This window comes from Azolla caroliniana, unplaced genomic scaffold (genome assembly GCF_043228905.1).
Source record: "Azolla caroliniana isolate FFs.n. ecotype wild unplaced genomic scaffold, voAzoCaro1.0.p SCAF_15, whole genome shotgun sequence".
NCBI lineage: Eukaryota > Viridiplantae > Streptophyta > Polypodiopsida > Salviniales > Salviniaceae > Azolla > Azolla caroliniana.
Window position 1 is genome coordinate 18017625 of NW_028230450.1, and position 14189 is coordinate 18031813.

Below are 14189 nucleotides of genomic sequence, written 5' to 3' on the forward strand. Positions count from 1 at the left end.
CAATTTTCAAAATAAGTTGAAAATGCAACAGCCAAACAATGCACATATCATGAACAAAGTATAATATTGATAAATGTGATAAGATGTACACAAATTGTACATCACAAATAATTCATTGCTTTGGTCAACAATTGGGGACCACAATATAATGGTCAAACTCCAACAAAAAACTGTATTAAACACGTACACTACTTGAAGCCCGTCATCATTGCACTCATCCTTTATTGCCATGCAGAAATTAATGAAACAATTTGTATCCCCAAAACCACTAGTTTCATTCAGTTTGGCAATGTCATAGAGGTATGGCACAAACAGCATTTATAACCATCTACATCTATGGTCACAAACCATACTTGTGACAAATTACACAGTAATTAATACGGCAGAAATCAATTATCTATCAATATAATATCTATGAATGCCAACCCTTACCAATCAACCAAATAATGTGACACCTTACCCTTCTCCCCTTTCAATAAAAGGACTTGGATAAACAATTTGGAACAAAATCACGAAAATACAAATGATTTTGACACTTTATTAATATATGAGAAATATTCACAACCTCCTACCTCTTGGTCTGTATCTTCTTTATAACAAATAATGAAGTTGAATTTTTCCAAATTGAAGCAAAATCTCTAGTATTTTCAATTGAAGGTCCAACATACTCTTACAAGGACACCAACCTCTTTTAAAGTGGTAAAGCTTTAATGCAATAAAGCAACCACTTGAAGCTTTTGACCAAATAAATGTTGCAAAATATGCTGCAATTAGAAGCTTGCGTATTATTCAAACTGCAGCTTATTGGGAAAAGAATTGTTAAACAAAAGGGTAAAGTGAAGGTCATGTTCAAGAATATTATGGAAGGAAGCAAATTTCGATCTGAATAAAAAATTGGTCAATCTAAGTGGACAATCTTTTGCACCTGAGATAGATCACACTGGAAAGTGTGAAATATATAGCTGTGAGCTTCTAAATTGTGGGCTTTCTGCCATCATCATCAAAGTAAAATGTACATATTACTATCGCATTCACTGATGACATTTACAAAACTCCCCTCAAGTCCCTTCCTTCTAAAGGTGCATCAGGCTTTTTATAGGTTCCACACCTTGGGAAAAAAGCTTGTTGCGATTATAGCTAACCATATATTCACAGCTTCAAGAAAATATATATGGACCCAAACACAGCTGGGATGATACAAACCAGATATATAGCATGAGTATGTTTAGCACAGCTCTACTGACCTCTTTTAATTTTCCAAAACAAGTACTGGGTGATGGGAGTGTTATTAATTGGTGCCTCAAAACTCATCCTCTGTGATATTTGGTTTAGACGGGAACTCCAGGCCATGTAAGGCCGATATTCTTCTCAGATCTTCTTCAGCGTATAATGGAATTGGCCAGTATAACTTCCGTGCTCCGAAAACCTGCCATGCACATACATAAACAAGACATTACATGCTAAAGCACAATGTGAAATCATTGAATTTATTTGTCCATTAAATTAAATTTACAAACATGGTGCAGGGGGAAAACATATGCTTTATGATCTTCAGGTTTTGGGTAAGTCTAACACAACAAGCCTATCACTTTTGTAGAAAGCATTCATGTTTAGTTCGAGATCAGAACACTAACACTTTTCTCCTAACAAATGTCTTTATAAACCAAGTTTGAAAGGATCGCATTCTCTTAAAAATGGTGTAAACCTACTAAAATGTGCTTACACGTTTCAGCACTACGTCTGGTATTCCAGGAAATACAGAAAACGAATTTGTACACTGCAGATTTTACAAACCTGTTCAAAATTCCTTCTCCGGCCCAAATCGTATTTCCACCTTACTGACGCCTTCTTTTCATATGCCTGTAAAGCCCATCAAGGACTCAAATCAATTATTTTCCTTCTTAATATTTAGCCCCATTTATGACAAATTGAAAATAAAAAATACAATAACCTCAATTGTGGTAGTATTAGCTGTCACCAAAGATGCGTGCATAATTAAGAATCCAAGCACACTCAAAGAAAAAGCCAAATTCAAAACTGCAAGAGAAATAATGAAAGCTCTTGTTAAAGAAGTAAAATATGTAAAACTTCCATCTTAAAATGAAGCAAAATTTGGATACTAACCAAATCCAAGAAAAGTGGCAGCAATTTCCCCTCCAGATCCGGAATCTTCTTCTACATCACTGAAAAAGGCTATGAATCGAGGGAGCAATGCCAAAGCAACCAATGTTGTCTCCAAAAATGTATATACCTGCATCAAGATTCCACATCTCATGCGAATGTTGGTTCTTAAATTCTTGGCAGACTGGATTTTGGCAATGCAACTTCATTACAAGGTTCATAGCAAAAGCACCATCTAGAGTATCCAGTATGATGACCATGATAATCGGGTCCAAAGAAACCCTCTCATAGAATAAGTGTTCACCTGATTTATGTTCTAACCAGAGAACTACTTCAAAGAGATCAGTATGCAAACCAGCATGTGAATGCAATAGACTATCGGCGTGTGCATGCACAGCCTGCCTCTGGAAATAAACAGCCCAGAGACTAATATCCAGAGAACAACTGCAAGTTCAAAACCAACCCACAAATGCATGATTAAGTAAAGCATGCAACCAATGGCATAACTGTGGGAATGGCACCTCGCTGACTAATCAAAATCTGTCTAATAATCCACATAGTATACAAGAAGAAAGATGCCATGGCATCTAGCAGTGGAGGCTCCAAGAGTCACAACTACTCTTGAGAATCCCAAACTATGAGGCAGACAGGGCAGCTCAAAATACAAACACCACTACAACAATGTCTGAGTAATTGGTTACTTGCCGGTCAGTTTATCAAAAGAACCCACCACCTGAATTTGGAACCAAGATAAAACATCATGGTCGTTATCAACACTGCAATAAAAAAAATGCAGACAGAACCAATTCAAGGGATCTACAGTGATGATGAAGTGCTGATAAAAGATGAGAACAGGAGCATGTGACTCCTCAAAAGAAAATCTACCACCCAGAGGATAAAATATCATCAGGAAGACATCAGGCAGGAGAGCATCTGCCCATGTGGGAATAATAGTGCCATCTTCATAATGCAGGGGGGAAATCCCAAGCAATATCATGGTGCTATGTAATACATAATAAAGCCAGCATAAGGGAGAGATAGGATTGTGAGCTCAGTTATATGGCAAACAGACCTCATGAGAGAAAACTGAAGCCAAATATGTGCGTCAGTACAGTTCCGAAAGATTCTTGATCCAACAGCAGGGTAACTCATCCCCAACAAAAGAAATCCCTGCTAATTCTATCATATGCCTTCTCAAAATCCGTGTTCATTTCAAGTTGATCAGCAAGTTACAAATAATTCTATCCTTCATTTAAGTAAATAAATCCTAGTGTGTTGTGTAAGTATCTTAAGTTGCTCATTAATACAAAAATTCAACAGCTCTTCTTTAGGTTTATGCAAATAAATCTTAAATTTTTTTTAAAAGGTTTTTTCCATTTTATCTCAAAATTTTGGAAACTCTTTTCTTCTGTTAGATTTCCCCCTTCAGCTCTGAGCCAACCAATCATAAATCCCTGGTTTCAACGCATATAATAATTATAGGGATTTTTTGATGATGTTCATACCCAATCAGATAGCTTGGGAATGTGCCATATATTAGAGGCCACAGAACTAATGCATCATGAAACCAACCCATGGGCTCAAGGGCTGTTAAATTATTCCTAGTCTCATCCTAGATACCAAACTCAAATCTAAGCAATGATCACAGACAATTATTAGTTCATATTACTCATGTAAATTCTGTATGCTACCATGACTCAAACATCACATGATTTGCAAGTGACACACTAAATGATTTTCAAGCAACAAACTAGTATTAGTATGATGTTAAGAGCATCGAGAATATCCATTACTAATAAGCCAATTGCGTGAAGCACAACTTGCCAGAAGTTAGGCTTCTAAAATTTATTATGACCACATTCTATACACTGCTTTCATTTGTACTGTCAATCCATCCTTTCACAAAGAACCCAAATCCTTTTTCTTAATGTTTGTCCTGATAAATGTCATTTCACAGTTTCCCACAAATGCATATTTGATCATGAATTCTTCAAACAGAAATTATATTTCACTAAAACATGGTTCTCATAGCTACCATTTCCTTAACAGCCAAAACTGCTTACCAAGAACAAGAGGAAAAACTTGTAATTGCGAGCACCAACACAATTCACCACCCAAACACAATGGTGATCCATCTTCAGAATGCATCGTCCACCTGAAAAGCACAGTGAAATCTTACATTGCGGATTTTCAAGATCATGCATTACTGGACATAATGCTGAGCACTTACATACATTTCAGTATTTTTATACTTAAAGTTCAGGCTATGGAATGTGTCATGCCCCAAGCATAAATATGGAAAAATAAAAGTAAAATATAAGTATGTGGAGATGTGTATGACTGCAGAAACAATATGCAGATGTAAAAAGGCAGTTTACATTAAGAAATGTATATTAATGTCTGGATGTTACAAAAGACGAAGGTAGTTGTTTAAAAATGCATATTACCACAGCCAGTTACCAGAACTATCATGGACTTTAGGTGTCAACAAAAAACATATTTCTAATGCACTATTGGCTGCCAACTTGAATGCAAGTTGGAAAATGTGGAACAAAGGCTGCTCAATTTTTTAGAACATTCTGGAGAGAAAGGCCTGGTGTACTGCAATTGAATAGCAACATTCAAGCTAGTTTTCCAGCCTAAGACAGCTGAACACCTGCAGGATAGAAAAGTGTGCGCAAAACATGCATTGTTGAACATAGTTAGTTTATGAGACAGAAAGGGACAGTGATAAAATTAGAGCAAGACATTTGCACCCACATGACCCTTCATACACAAATGAAGAGTGATGTATTAACTTCCAAACATACATCGCTCATAAGGGCTTAAGGATATCCTTCATTCATGTCCCAAATGCATTGAATTTCCCAACATATGATTTGCAGAATAATGATTGTACTATGCTTCACAACTATCACATCTATTGTTTCCAAATCTATCATTGAGAAAAAGTTATGAAATAGAAAAAAACTTAAGTAGGAGACATACAGACTGAACAGTGATGACATCGTTGGGGCTTGAAATGACCGCATTTTTTGCACATGCGGACTTTGGGGGGCTGCTGCACCGATAATGCATTGACTCCATTTCCAGGTTGTGCAATTGATGATGCTAGAGGAACAGTCTCTGCTTCTAGGTCCTCCATTGTAGATGGCTTCCATTCTTGTGGCACACTCCCAGGATCAGTCACCACCACAGAGAAGTAGCACCACAGCAGCATGAACAGCTACATCCACATTCAATTAAAAACCTCAAACATAAACCACAAAGCTAAAGAAGGATAAAAAAGAACAAGCATTATAAAATGCGAATCTTTATTAATGTAAAATCTACATTCTGGGATGTTTGGATTTCACTCCTTCCATGATAATCTTGAAATCACTAATGTCTCTAATCATATATCACATTTGCCTGCATTCAACTATTTTCTAAACACAAGTCTAGGCTTCATGAAGATTTGGATAGCTTACACTCTTATATGCCAAAGACTTTTTATTGCAATAGCAGGTGTTTTCTGGAGAATGTTCAGGACAGACAGCAGGTCTTAAAATATAAAACCACATGCACTCTAAATTCTACATTGAAAACCTCGACTCATTAACAAAGGCTACCATAACTTGCCCATGTGAAGATCACAAGTTGCACCTACATTTGTACATTATTAGAGGGTAGTAAGTTTAATAATATGCAAGTGAGAAAAATAAATATTTTGGCTGCACATTTGCATCCTTGAAAACTGTCTTCTCCTCCTGCTTCTACCTACACATCTATCAGCCAGTTAGACCTCTCGTTTATCTTTGAACTGGGATTTCCATTAACTGTACAAAAGTTCCATAAAAATGTCATGTAGATTAATTCTCAGAATAATACAGATTCCAACAACTTCATATATATCAGCCAGTTAGATCTCTCTTTTAACTTTAAATAGGTCTTTCTATTAACTTTACGAAAGCTCCATCAAAAGTGCAATGAGGCTTAAATTTAAAAGCAGTATATACCAAATCCTGGAATGTCATTCCTAACCCCTTTGCACACTTCTGTAGAGCTCATCATCTTCCTCAAAATAGGAGTCATATACAGATTCGAGCAAGCTTTGTCTAGTTTCCTATATCTCATCATTCACTAAAATATATATACAGTTTACAACACATATTCTGATCATTGGTGACAATTGTATATTAAATGTACAGCCTTTTCTATTTGCTTTCTACCGAGAACTTGTAGTGTTCATGCTATACTTAAATATAAATTGCAAACAAATGAGAAACTGCCATTTATCCTCAACTTCCTTTTCTGAGTTACTTAATATATTAGCCAAACCCATTATGATACAGTTGTAAAACAGTCATGACCCCTATATTCTTTGCTTAAGAAAATGACAAGTCTATAAGAAATCTCAATTTATACCTGAAGATAGAAACTACTTAAATTTTGCAAGTAATTGCATGTATTTCCATCTTGGGTCATGATATACTTAAAAGTTTGCAAATACACGAGGAACCTCCCAAATTCCCTCCTCCAATTGCTAAAATATTTGCACCCCAATCACAACCCATATTGATCAATTCATTAGCTAATTTGCCAGAGTTAACATTTAATAATAAGGCATGCTAACTGAAGTGATTTAGTTGCCTATTTAGCACTCATTTCTCCACGTTATTGCACATTGGCATAAATATTAGGAGCATGCAAAAAAATTACCAGTAAATGGTGAGCAGACTACTCTCATAAGCCTATCAACATCTAAAACGGGGTTTTACTAACCCCTGAGAGAAAGTTTAGATTTTCTAAGCCAGACAAGGACCTTACCTTTACTGACATTAAAGTGTTACATGTCCTTGATAGGACTACTAAATTCACAAAATGCGCCTGAGATTCTTATCGCTACGATGGACATCTCAAGCAAGATTTTACTGATACCCGAGGGAGGTTTATAAAGTCAGGTCAGGAATAATTACCAGGACAATCTACCTTTAGTAAAATTTCAACATGAAATCTATGATTGTATAAAATCAGTGATTCCTTCAATGAGCGTCACTTATCAGATCCATATACATTACATAAAAATGATCCCTTTGTTCTCATAGTTCATAATTGAACTCCAAAGATGATAATAAAACCTCTCACTTGACATCTCAAGCAAGATTTCATTGATACCCAAGGGAGGTTTATAAAGTCAGGTCGGGAATATTTACCAGGAGGGCATGAGAATCTACCTTTAATAGCATTTCAACGTGAAATCTACGATTGTATAAAATCAGTGATTCCTTCGATGAGCCTCACTTATCAAATCCATATACATTACATAAAATGACCCCTTTGCTCCCATTGTTCATGATTGAACGACAAAGAAGATTACAACCTCTCACTTTCGTACTCTTTTCGTGAAAAAGAAATACATAATACAACGCTAGAAGGATACTCAGAAAAACACAAAGCAAGCATAGATCTTTAACCACTGTACTTCTTGAAGAAACATCTAAGAAGCAAGCAAGGTTTACATACAAAAAATGGGATGTCCCTGATGTGATGAATCAGAATCAATGAGGAAAGCATTACACATCAGCCAACTATGCCTCCCTTTTACTTCTTTAAAGAGCAATTGCTCATACTTACAAAGTCTGAACCACCAGAAACCTAGAGAACAATACATTTTCCTTACGAAACCTAGAGAAAAATGTGTGGACACAATCGCCATCAGACAATCTCTCTAATCCGTAAACAGAGCTATAATCTCATAATTGAGACTGGGGCATGGAGAGTCCAACAGAGTATATCACATATCATACCCTATAAACAAGCACCTGAGATGAAAACCACGTTATACTACAATCAAAAGTATATGCCACTATCAAGCATGCTTTAACCCTCAATCACTGAATGTACCATTCTCATACAACAACTCCAAGATAGCCATCACTTGTAAAAATCTCACCACCCTCAATAGTGGACAACCTTGTAACAGTTTGCTCATTCTCATAGGTCATTTAACAAGCCTCCTGAAAATAATAATAGATTTTCATCATCTCTCTCCATTGTGTGGATGACAGTTCAGTGGCGCCCATTTTATACCAACATCATTATTATCATCCTTGATGACTAGCATTATTGCATTTCCTTCTCCATGGTATATTTGGCCTCATAGGTCAATTTGGTTTTTCAAAGATATTCATATAGGATCTCCTTCCATTCTCTGATATTGATCGCAGATTCTGCATTCCATTCTCGACAATGACTACATGCATCATCACATTTCTTTTCAAACGGTAACCTTAAACCCTGGGATCATTTTGGCTACTTGATGCTTTTCACATTGGCTTTCATTTTACTTGTCAAATACCTTGCTCCATTAGGTCATTTTGGTCTTTCAACAATGTTCACATCACAATTATTTCTCAATTACCTTAGTCTAATAGTTCATGTAGGGTCTGACGCACTAAATTGACAAAAGAGTTAGAATCTGAGGGTAGATCGAAACAACAATAAGAAAGCAAAGGGAAAGAACCAGAGATCTAGGTGTGAATGACCAAACAACTGCAGAATAGAGAAGTATGGTGATGACTTACCAAGGAATGGAAGAGAATGAGGATGAGAAGAGAGAAGACAATGTCATGGAGAGATGAAGACGGCAGCATCAGTCGAGGGAGGTATGTGGCGATGACAACAGCATAGTAAGAGAGCGAGACAATAGCGAGGACAACAAGGATCATCACCGACCCCACAATCCGTAAACCTGTACACAGTTTGAAGACGTTCCACGCCATTCCTTCTTTCTTTCTTCTTCTTTCTTTCTTCTTCTTCCTTTTTTGTTCTTATTACGATTCTTCCTTCTTCCTTCTTCTTTCCTTTCTCTCCTTCCTCCTTTCTTCTCTATTCCTTCTTCTTGCTTCTCCGTTTCTTTATTCTTTCTTCTCTATTCCTTTCTGTCGTCTCTGTTCCTTCTTACTTCTTCATTCTCTGAACCTTCTTCTTCTTCTTCTTCTTCTTCTTCTTCTTTCTTGATCTCTGTGTATCTCTGTCTCCTGGCTGTGCGTGTGCCTGTCTTCTCTTCCTTCTCAGAAGGAAGACCAGCAGAGCATAGAGAGAGAGAGAGAGAGAGAGAGAGAGAGAGAGAGAGGAAGAGATAGCCCAATGGAGACTCTAGGTAGAGGTCATGGGTTCAAGCCCTACTTTCCACAAACAGTGGCTATCTAGTGAAATAAGAGATATCTATGGACTAGTAGAGAGGTAAGAAATTTGGGTTTCCAAACCTAAGTGGCTATCTAGTGAAATAAGAGATATCTATGGACTAGTAGAGAGGTAAAATAATTGGGTTTTCAAACCTAAGTGGCTATCTAGTGAAATAAGAGATATTTATGGACTAGTAGAGAGGTAAGATAATTGGGTTTCCGATCATAGTGTAATGACTTACCACCAGGGTAAGCTAATTTAAGAGATAGTGAGAGAGATATCATCTATGGAGTCATAGAGAGGTGAGAAATTAAGTTCGTAGTGTAATGATGTACTAGTATGGTAAAGCTAATTTAAAAGAGAGAGAGAGAGAAAGAGAGAGATCTATGAAGTCATAGAGGTGAGAAATTGGGTTTCGAACCTAATATGCACATGCTAGTAGTCTGATGACTTACCATTAGGGTAAGTTAATTTAATATATATATATATATATATATGGAGTCATAGAGAGGTGACAAATTGGGTTTCAAACCCAAGATAGTGTACTAATAGTGTAACAACTTACCACTAGGGTAAGCTAATTACGATAAAAGAGAGAGAGAGAAAGATGATTTTGTTGTAATTCGCCCAGTACTCCCTTCTTCCCTCGCCTGTTCTTGGTTATATCCACAAGAGAGAGAGAGAGAGAGAGAGAGAGAGATTGATTGATTGATTGATTAACATCTCTAAAGACCAATTTTGCACCCAATCATCGAAAATAAAAATCAAATAAACATAGATAAAATAGTTCTAGCATTGTACAACAAAAGGTGTTATCGTGTAACATGTTCTATAAAGAACGTGTCTATGTGCTAGACCTCGTTTCATTTCCATCCAAGTTTCTTGAAAAGGAGCAGGATGTCAAATGGTTTCGATGTGGGTGTGGTTTGTGGTTCCACTATGAAAGATCTCCCAACTATAGCTTCTAAGTGGTGTAATTCATGTCCCCTTCTCTTCTTAATTGCTTCTACACGAGTGACTTTGAGTCCCGACATCCGAGGGAAATTGGTTGTTCTTTGGTTTTCTGCTTCATCGAGAGAGAGGTTGAGTGGTGTAGGTGCGTCCACGCTTATCGTCCTCACCTGTACTTGGAAAATTTCATTGGTTACATGTTGGTGAATATTAGAAAGGTTATGGTTAGCATTTTGTAGCTCATTCTCTCTATGTTGTTTTGGCTCTAGGATATATCTGCCCTGTTTCTTTAAATCACGGGTATCTAATAGTTTTGAGAGGGTCCTAGTATGTCTTGGTATTTTGCACTTATCTTAACATAAGTTACACACTTGCATGTAAAGTGATACTCATCCTCCATCTCTACGTAACATAATCTACATAATCCACGTAAATGCTACAATGGGGTTATACAATGGGCTTTGTCAGAAATGTAATGAAAACATAGCAGCACAATGAGAAATGAATATAAGGTATGTGTTTGTTCAAAGACTTTCCCCTGAAGAATTAGGTAGCATAATTTGAATTGTCGATAGGTAAGCGAATGCAAGGTGATGGAAAACAAAGGTAAATTCAGTGAGATGTATTGTCTAAATGTACCCAAGTGTGGAGATTATAAACCACTCTAGAGAGAGATTGTAATCCCATCTAGAGAGGGAGTATTATTATAGAGATGTATGCGTCTCTTTAATGAGATTTTCTCTCAATCACGACTCTCAAATGACCTTTTTTAGAGGAGAAAGAGAGCAAGAAGAAATATTGTGATCTTCATCTTGAATCTCTTAATATTTTTATTTGAAAGAAAGCAAACTAGAAAGAGATAGGTTTTATTAGAGAGAGAGAGAGAGCAATGAAGACATGGTTGAGATAGTTATGGCAATGATTATTAGATCATCAAATTGATACTTGATATTGTGCATAGATCAGGGGAAGTGGTATATGTGATGAAAGAAAAAGGTGTTAATGTGAGGATTTGAATGTATGATCCCAAGTTGATAGCTCAAATAGTTTCTCAACAAGGCGAGTTCATAGCAATAAAAAGATAAAAAAATTGATATGCATTGCTCGTATTCGATGTTTAAAACATACCCTTCTTGGTGCATATCCTAATAGTGCAAAGTACAAAATTTGACATCAAAGGAAGTGTAGATTTATTGGTCAATGGTACACCAAATTCTCGACATCAATGTCCATTATGACAACCTTATTTGTCGATGCAACAATGTTGAACCATATGTGAGAACATATAAGTGGTGGGTCATATGTGCATTAAAACCCACCAACTCTTGTCATAAGTGTGTACCCACCTTCTCGTATGCATATATGTGTAGGGAGAAACAACCATCACATTCAATGATATGATATTGTGATATTCCACTTAATTGTTAATATGAGTTCTTTTTCAAACCACAAGGTTGTATTAATTATATGTAGAAACCACCATTACAATCTTGTTGCTCTCCATACAAAGGTAGAGGAACATTTCCAAGTGTTCCCACTCAAGGAAACAATCCCCACAATAATTATATTAATTGTTCTCTCTCTTTAGCTTAAGTTCTATTTTATTTTTATTTTCGATGAATGGGTAAATACTCTCTCTCTCTCTTTTCTTTTCTTTTTCGTAATTAGCTAACACTACAAGCATCGTGTCTTGGGTTCAAACCCAATTTCCTCACCTCTCTATTATATACTTCATATATATCTCTATTTCACTAGATGCCACTGTGGAATGTAGGGGTTGAACCCATGACCACTTGGTCTCCATTGGGCAACCTTACCAATTGATCTACATCCATATGGGCTCTCTCTTTCTCTCTCTCTCCCAATCAAAGTCTCTAAATGAATACCTTTGCTACAAGTGGCAATTTAGGATGACAACTACATTTAAAGATTTGCCATCATCCATGATCAAAGTTGTGATGTATTTTCCATTTTTTTTTGGCATTCGATGATAGCCATCAAAGAGACTCAACATAGCAATGATACAAAATATTAGTAGTCACTTGCAAATGAGGGGTCCATGGGGTCCCCTCCCTTATGTATATGGACCACTGTGTTCATGGTCTATGGTGGTGGAAAACCCTCCACGAGGGCATGGTTAAAGAGTAGCGTGAGAAAAGGAATTGGGCACTCTCAAGAATATATGATATGCTCAACTCACAATCTTATGTGATCCATGTGCTTTCAATTCAATCCCCTCTTTCCTTTTGAGGTCAAAGAGATGGTAGATATAGTTGAGTGTTGGTCCCAATGAATTTTGAATTTTGTTGAGTGTTGGTTTTCATTTGGAGTGTTTTGCCGTTGGGATTAACTATAAAGCAACATGGAATAGTAAAGATAATTGCTTCCTTTGCATTGTTCGGGTGAAAGATAATATACACACATAGAGGAATAGACATGGATTGAATGGTGTGTATGAGGTAAGACATTGTTTTTACAAGTGACTACTAATATTTTGTATCATTGCTCCGTTGAGTTCGTTGACTATCATCAAAGGACAAAGAAAAATGGAAATACATAACTTTGATCATGGATGATGGTAGATCTTAAATGTAGTTGGCATTCTAAATTGCCACTTGTAGCAAAGGTCTTCATTTGGAGAGTTTTGATTGGGGGTTTGCCTTTGGGATTATCTATAAAGTGAAGTGGATTAACAACGAGCAATTGCTTCTTTTGCATTGTTCAAACGGAAGATAATCCTCATCGTTTCGTACAATGTCACATTTAGAGTTATATTCCTCAAAATTGGCAAGTTTTATCATTGTGTTATTTGACGCAAAGACAGTGAGTGTTCGCACAAATTGCACAAGTTGACCCAAAATCAGATATGGAGATCGTTTCCTATTTATGAGGTATTGAGGATTGCATCATAGTTGGGATATGCACAATGTTTTTGTATTTGACGGCAAGCAATTGCACAATTCGCACAAGTTGACTCAAAATCAAAGTTGGAGATTGTTTCCTATTTCTATGATATTGGGGATTGTGTCATAATTAGGAATTGCGGAGTGCTTTTGTATTTGATGATAGGCAATGGAATTGAAGCATATCTACAAATTTTGAAAAGAGTACTAATGTGACAATATTTTTTTACTAGAGTGTTGGTCTTATTGCCTACTAGCAATTCAAAATGTTCCACTACCCATGCAGTTAGAAGTTAGTGGGCGACCATATTCACTCCATAGTATTGTGACACCCATTATAAGTAGGCAATGTTTTCCACACACATTTTTTAATATAATTGTGTGTTTTGTCACACACACACACACACACACACACACACACACACACAGGTTTGAGGGAGCTTGCGTAGTATAGAGTGATGACTTGTGAGTCTCTACACAGTGACGATTTATGAGTCTCCACACAAATGTGTGTCTGTGTGAGAGAGGGAGAGGGAGAGGTCTGAGGGAGCTTGCATAGTACAAAGTGACGATTCATGACTCTCCAAACAAATGTGCGTGTGTGTGAGATAGAGGGAGGGAGGGAGGGAGGGAGAGGGAGGCTAGTCTCATATCAAGTACTGAAAGGGATTTTGAATGTTTTGGATGGCAAGGATCCGTGGTGAAGAAAGGCTCTATTTTTCAACACTTGGGCTATCCATTAGGAATGAATGTTACAAATGGTCAATTGATTGAATGGATGTCTAGTAAGTTGAGGGATAAGTTCACGTATTGGAAGTCACAATCTTGGCCATTTCATGTATGCTTGAAGATTGTACAATGGATTATGGAACCCACGACATTATATTACTTGCCATTATTCCCATGGACAAAGAAGGCTTTGCATTTTGTTTTGCAACCTCTTTGTTATTTGTTGTGGAAGAAGCGGGATAAGATGGGAATCACTTGGGTTGCGTGGGATCATCTAGTGACTCTTAAACTCTTGGGGGGAGCTCGAATATTGAA

The 14189-nt window shown here is 36.8% G+C and overlaps 1 protein-coding gene across 1 annotated transcript; it reads right to left on the reverse strand.

The window, feature by feature from the left end:
• Positions 1 to 624: 624 nt before the first annotated feature.
• LOC147854884 (DHHC-type zinc finger family protein) lies at positions 625 to 9044 on the reverse strand. Its single transcript, XM_087331185.1, has 7 exons — positions 8688 to 9044; positions 5110 to 5347; positions 4185 to 4276; positions 2125 to 2251; positions 1952 to 2037; positions 1795 to 1860; positions 625 to 1426 (listed from the first exon to the last, which is right to left on the reverse strand). The coding sequence occupies exons 1-7, from the start codon at positions 8883 to 8885 to the stop codon at positions 1301 to 1303; spliced, it is 933 nt and encodes a 310-aa protein (XP_087187311.1). The 5' UTR covers positions 8886 to 9044; the 3' UTR covers positions 625 to 1300.
• Between the last annotated feature and the right edge of the window lie 5145 nt (positions 9045 to 14189).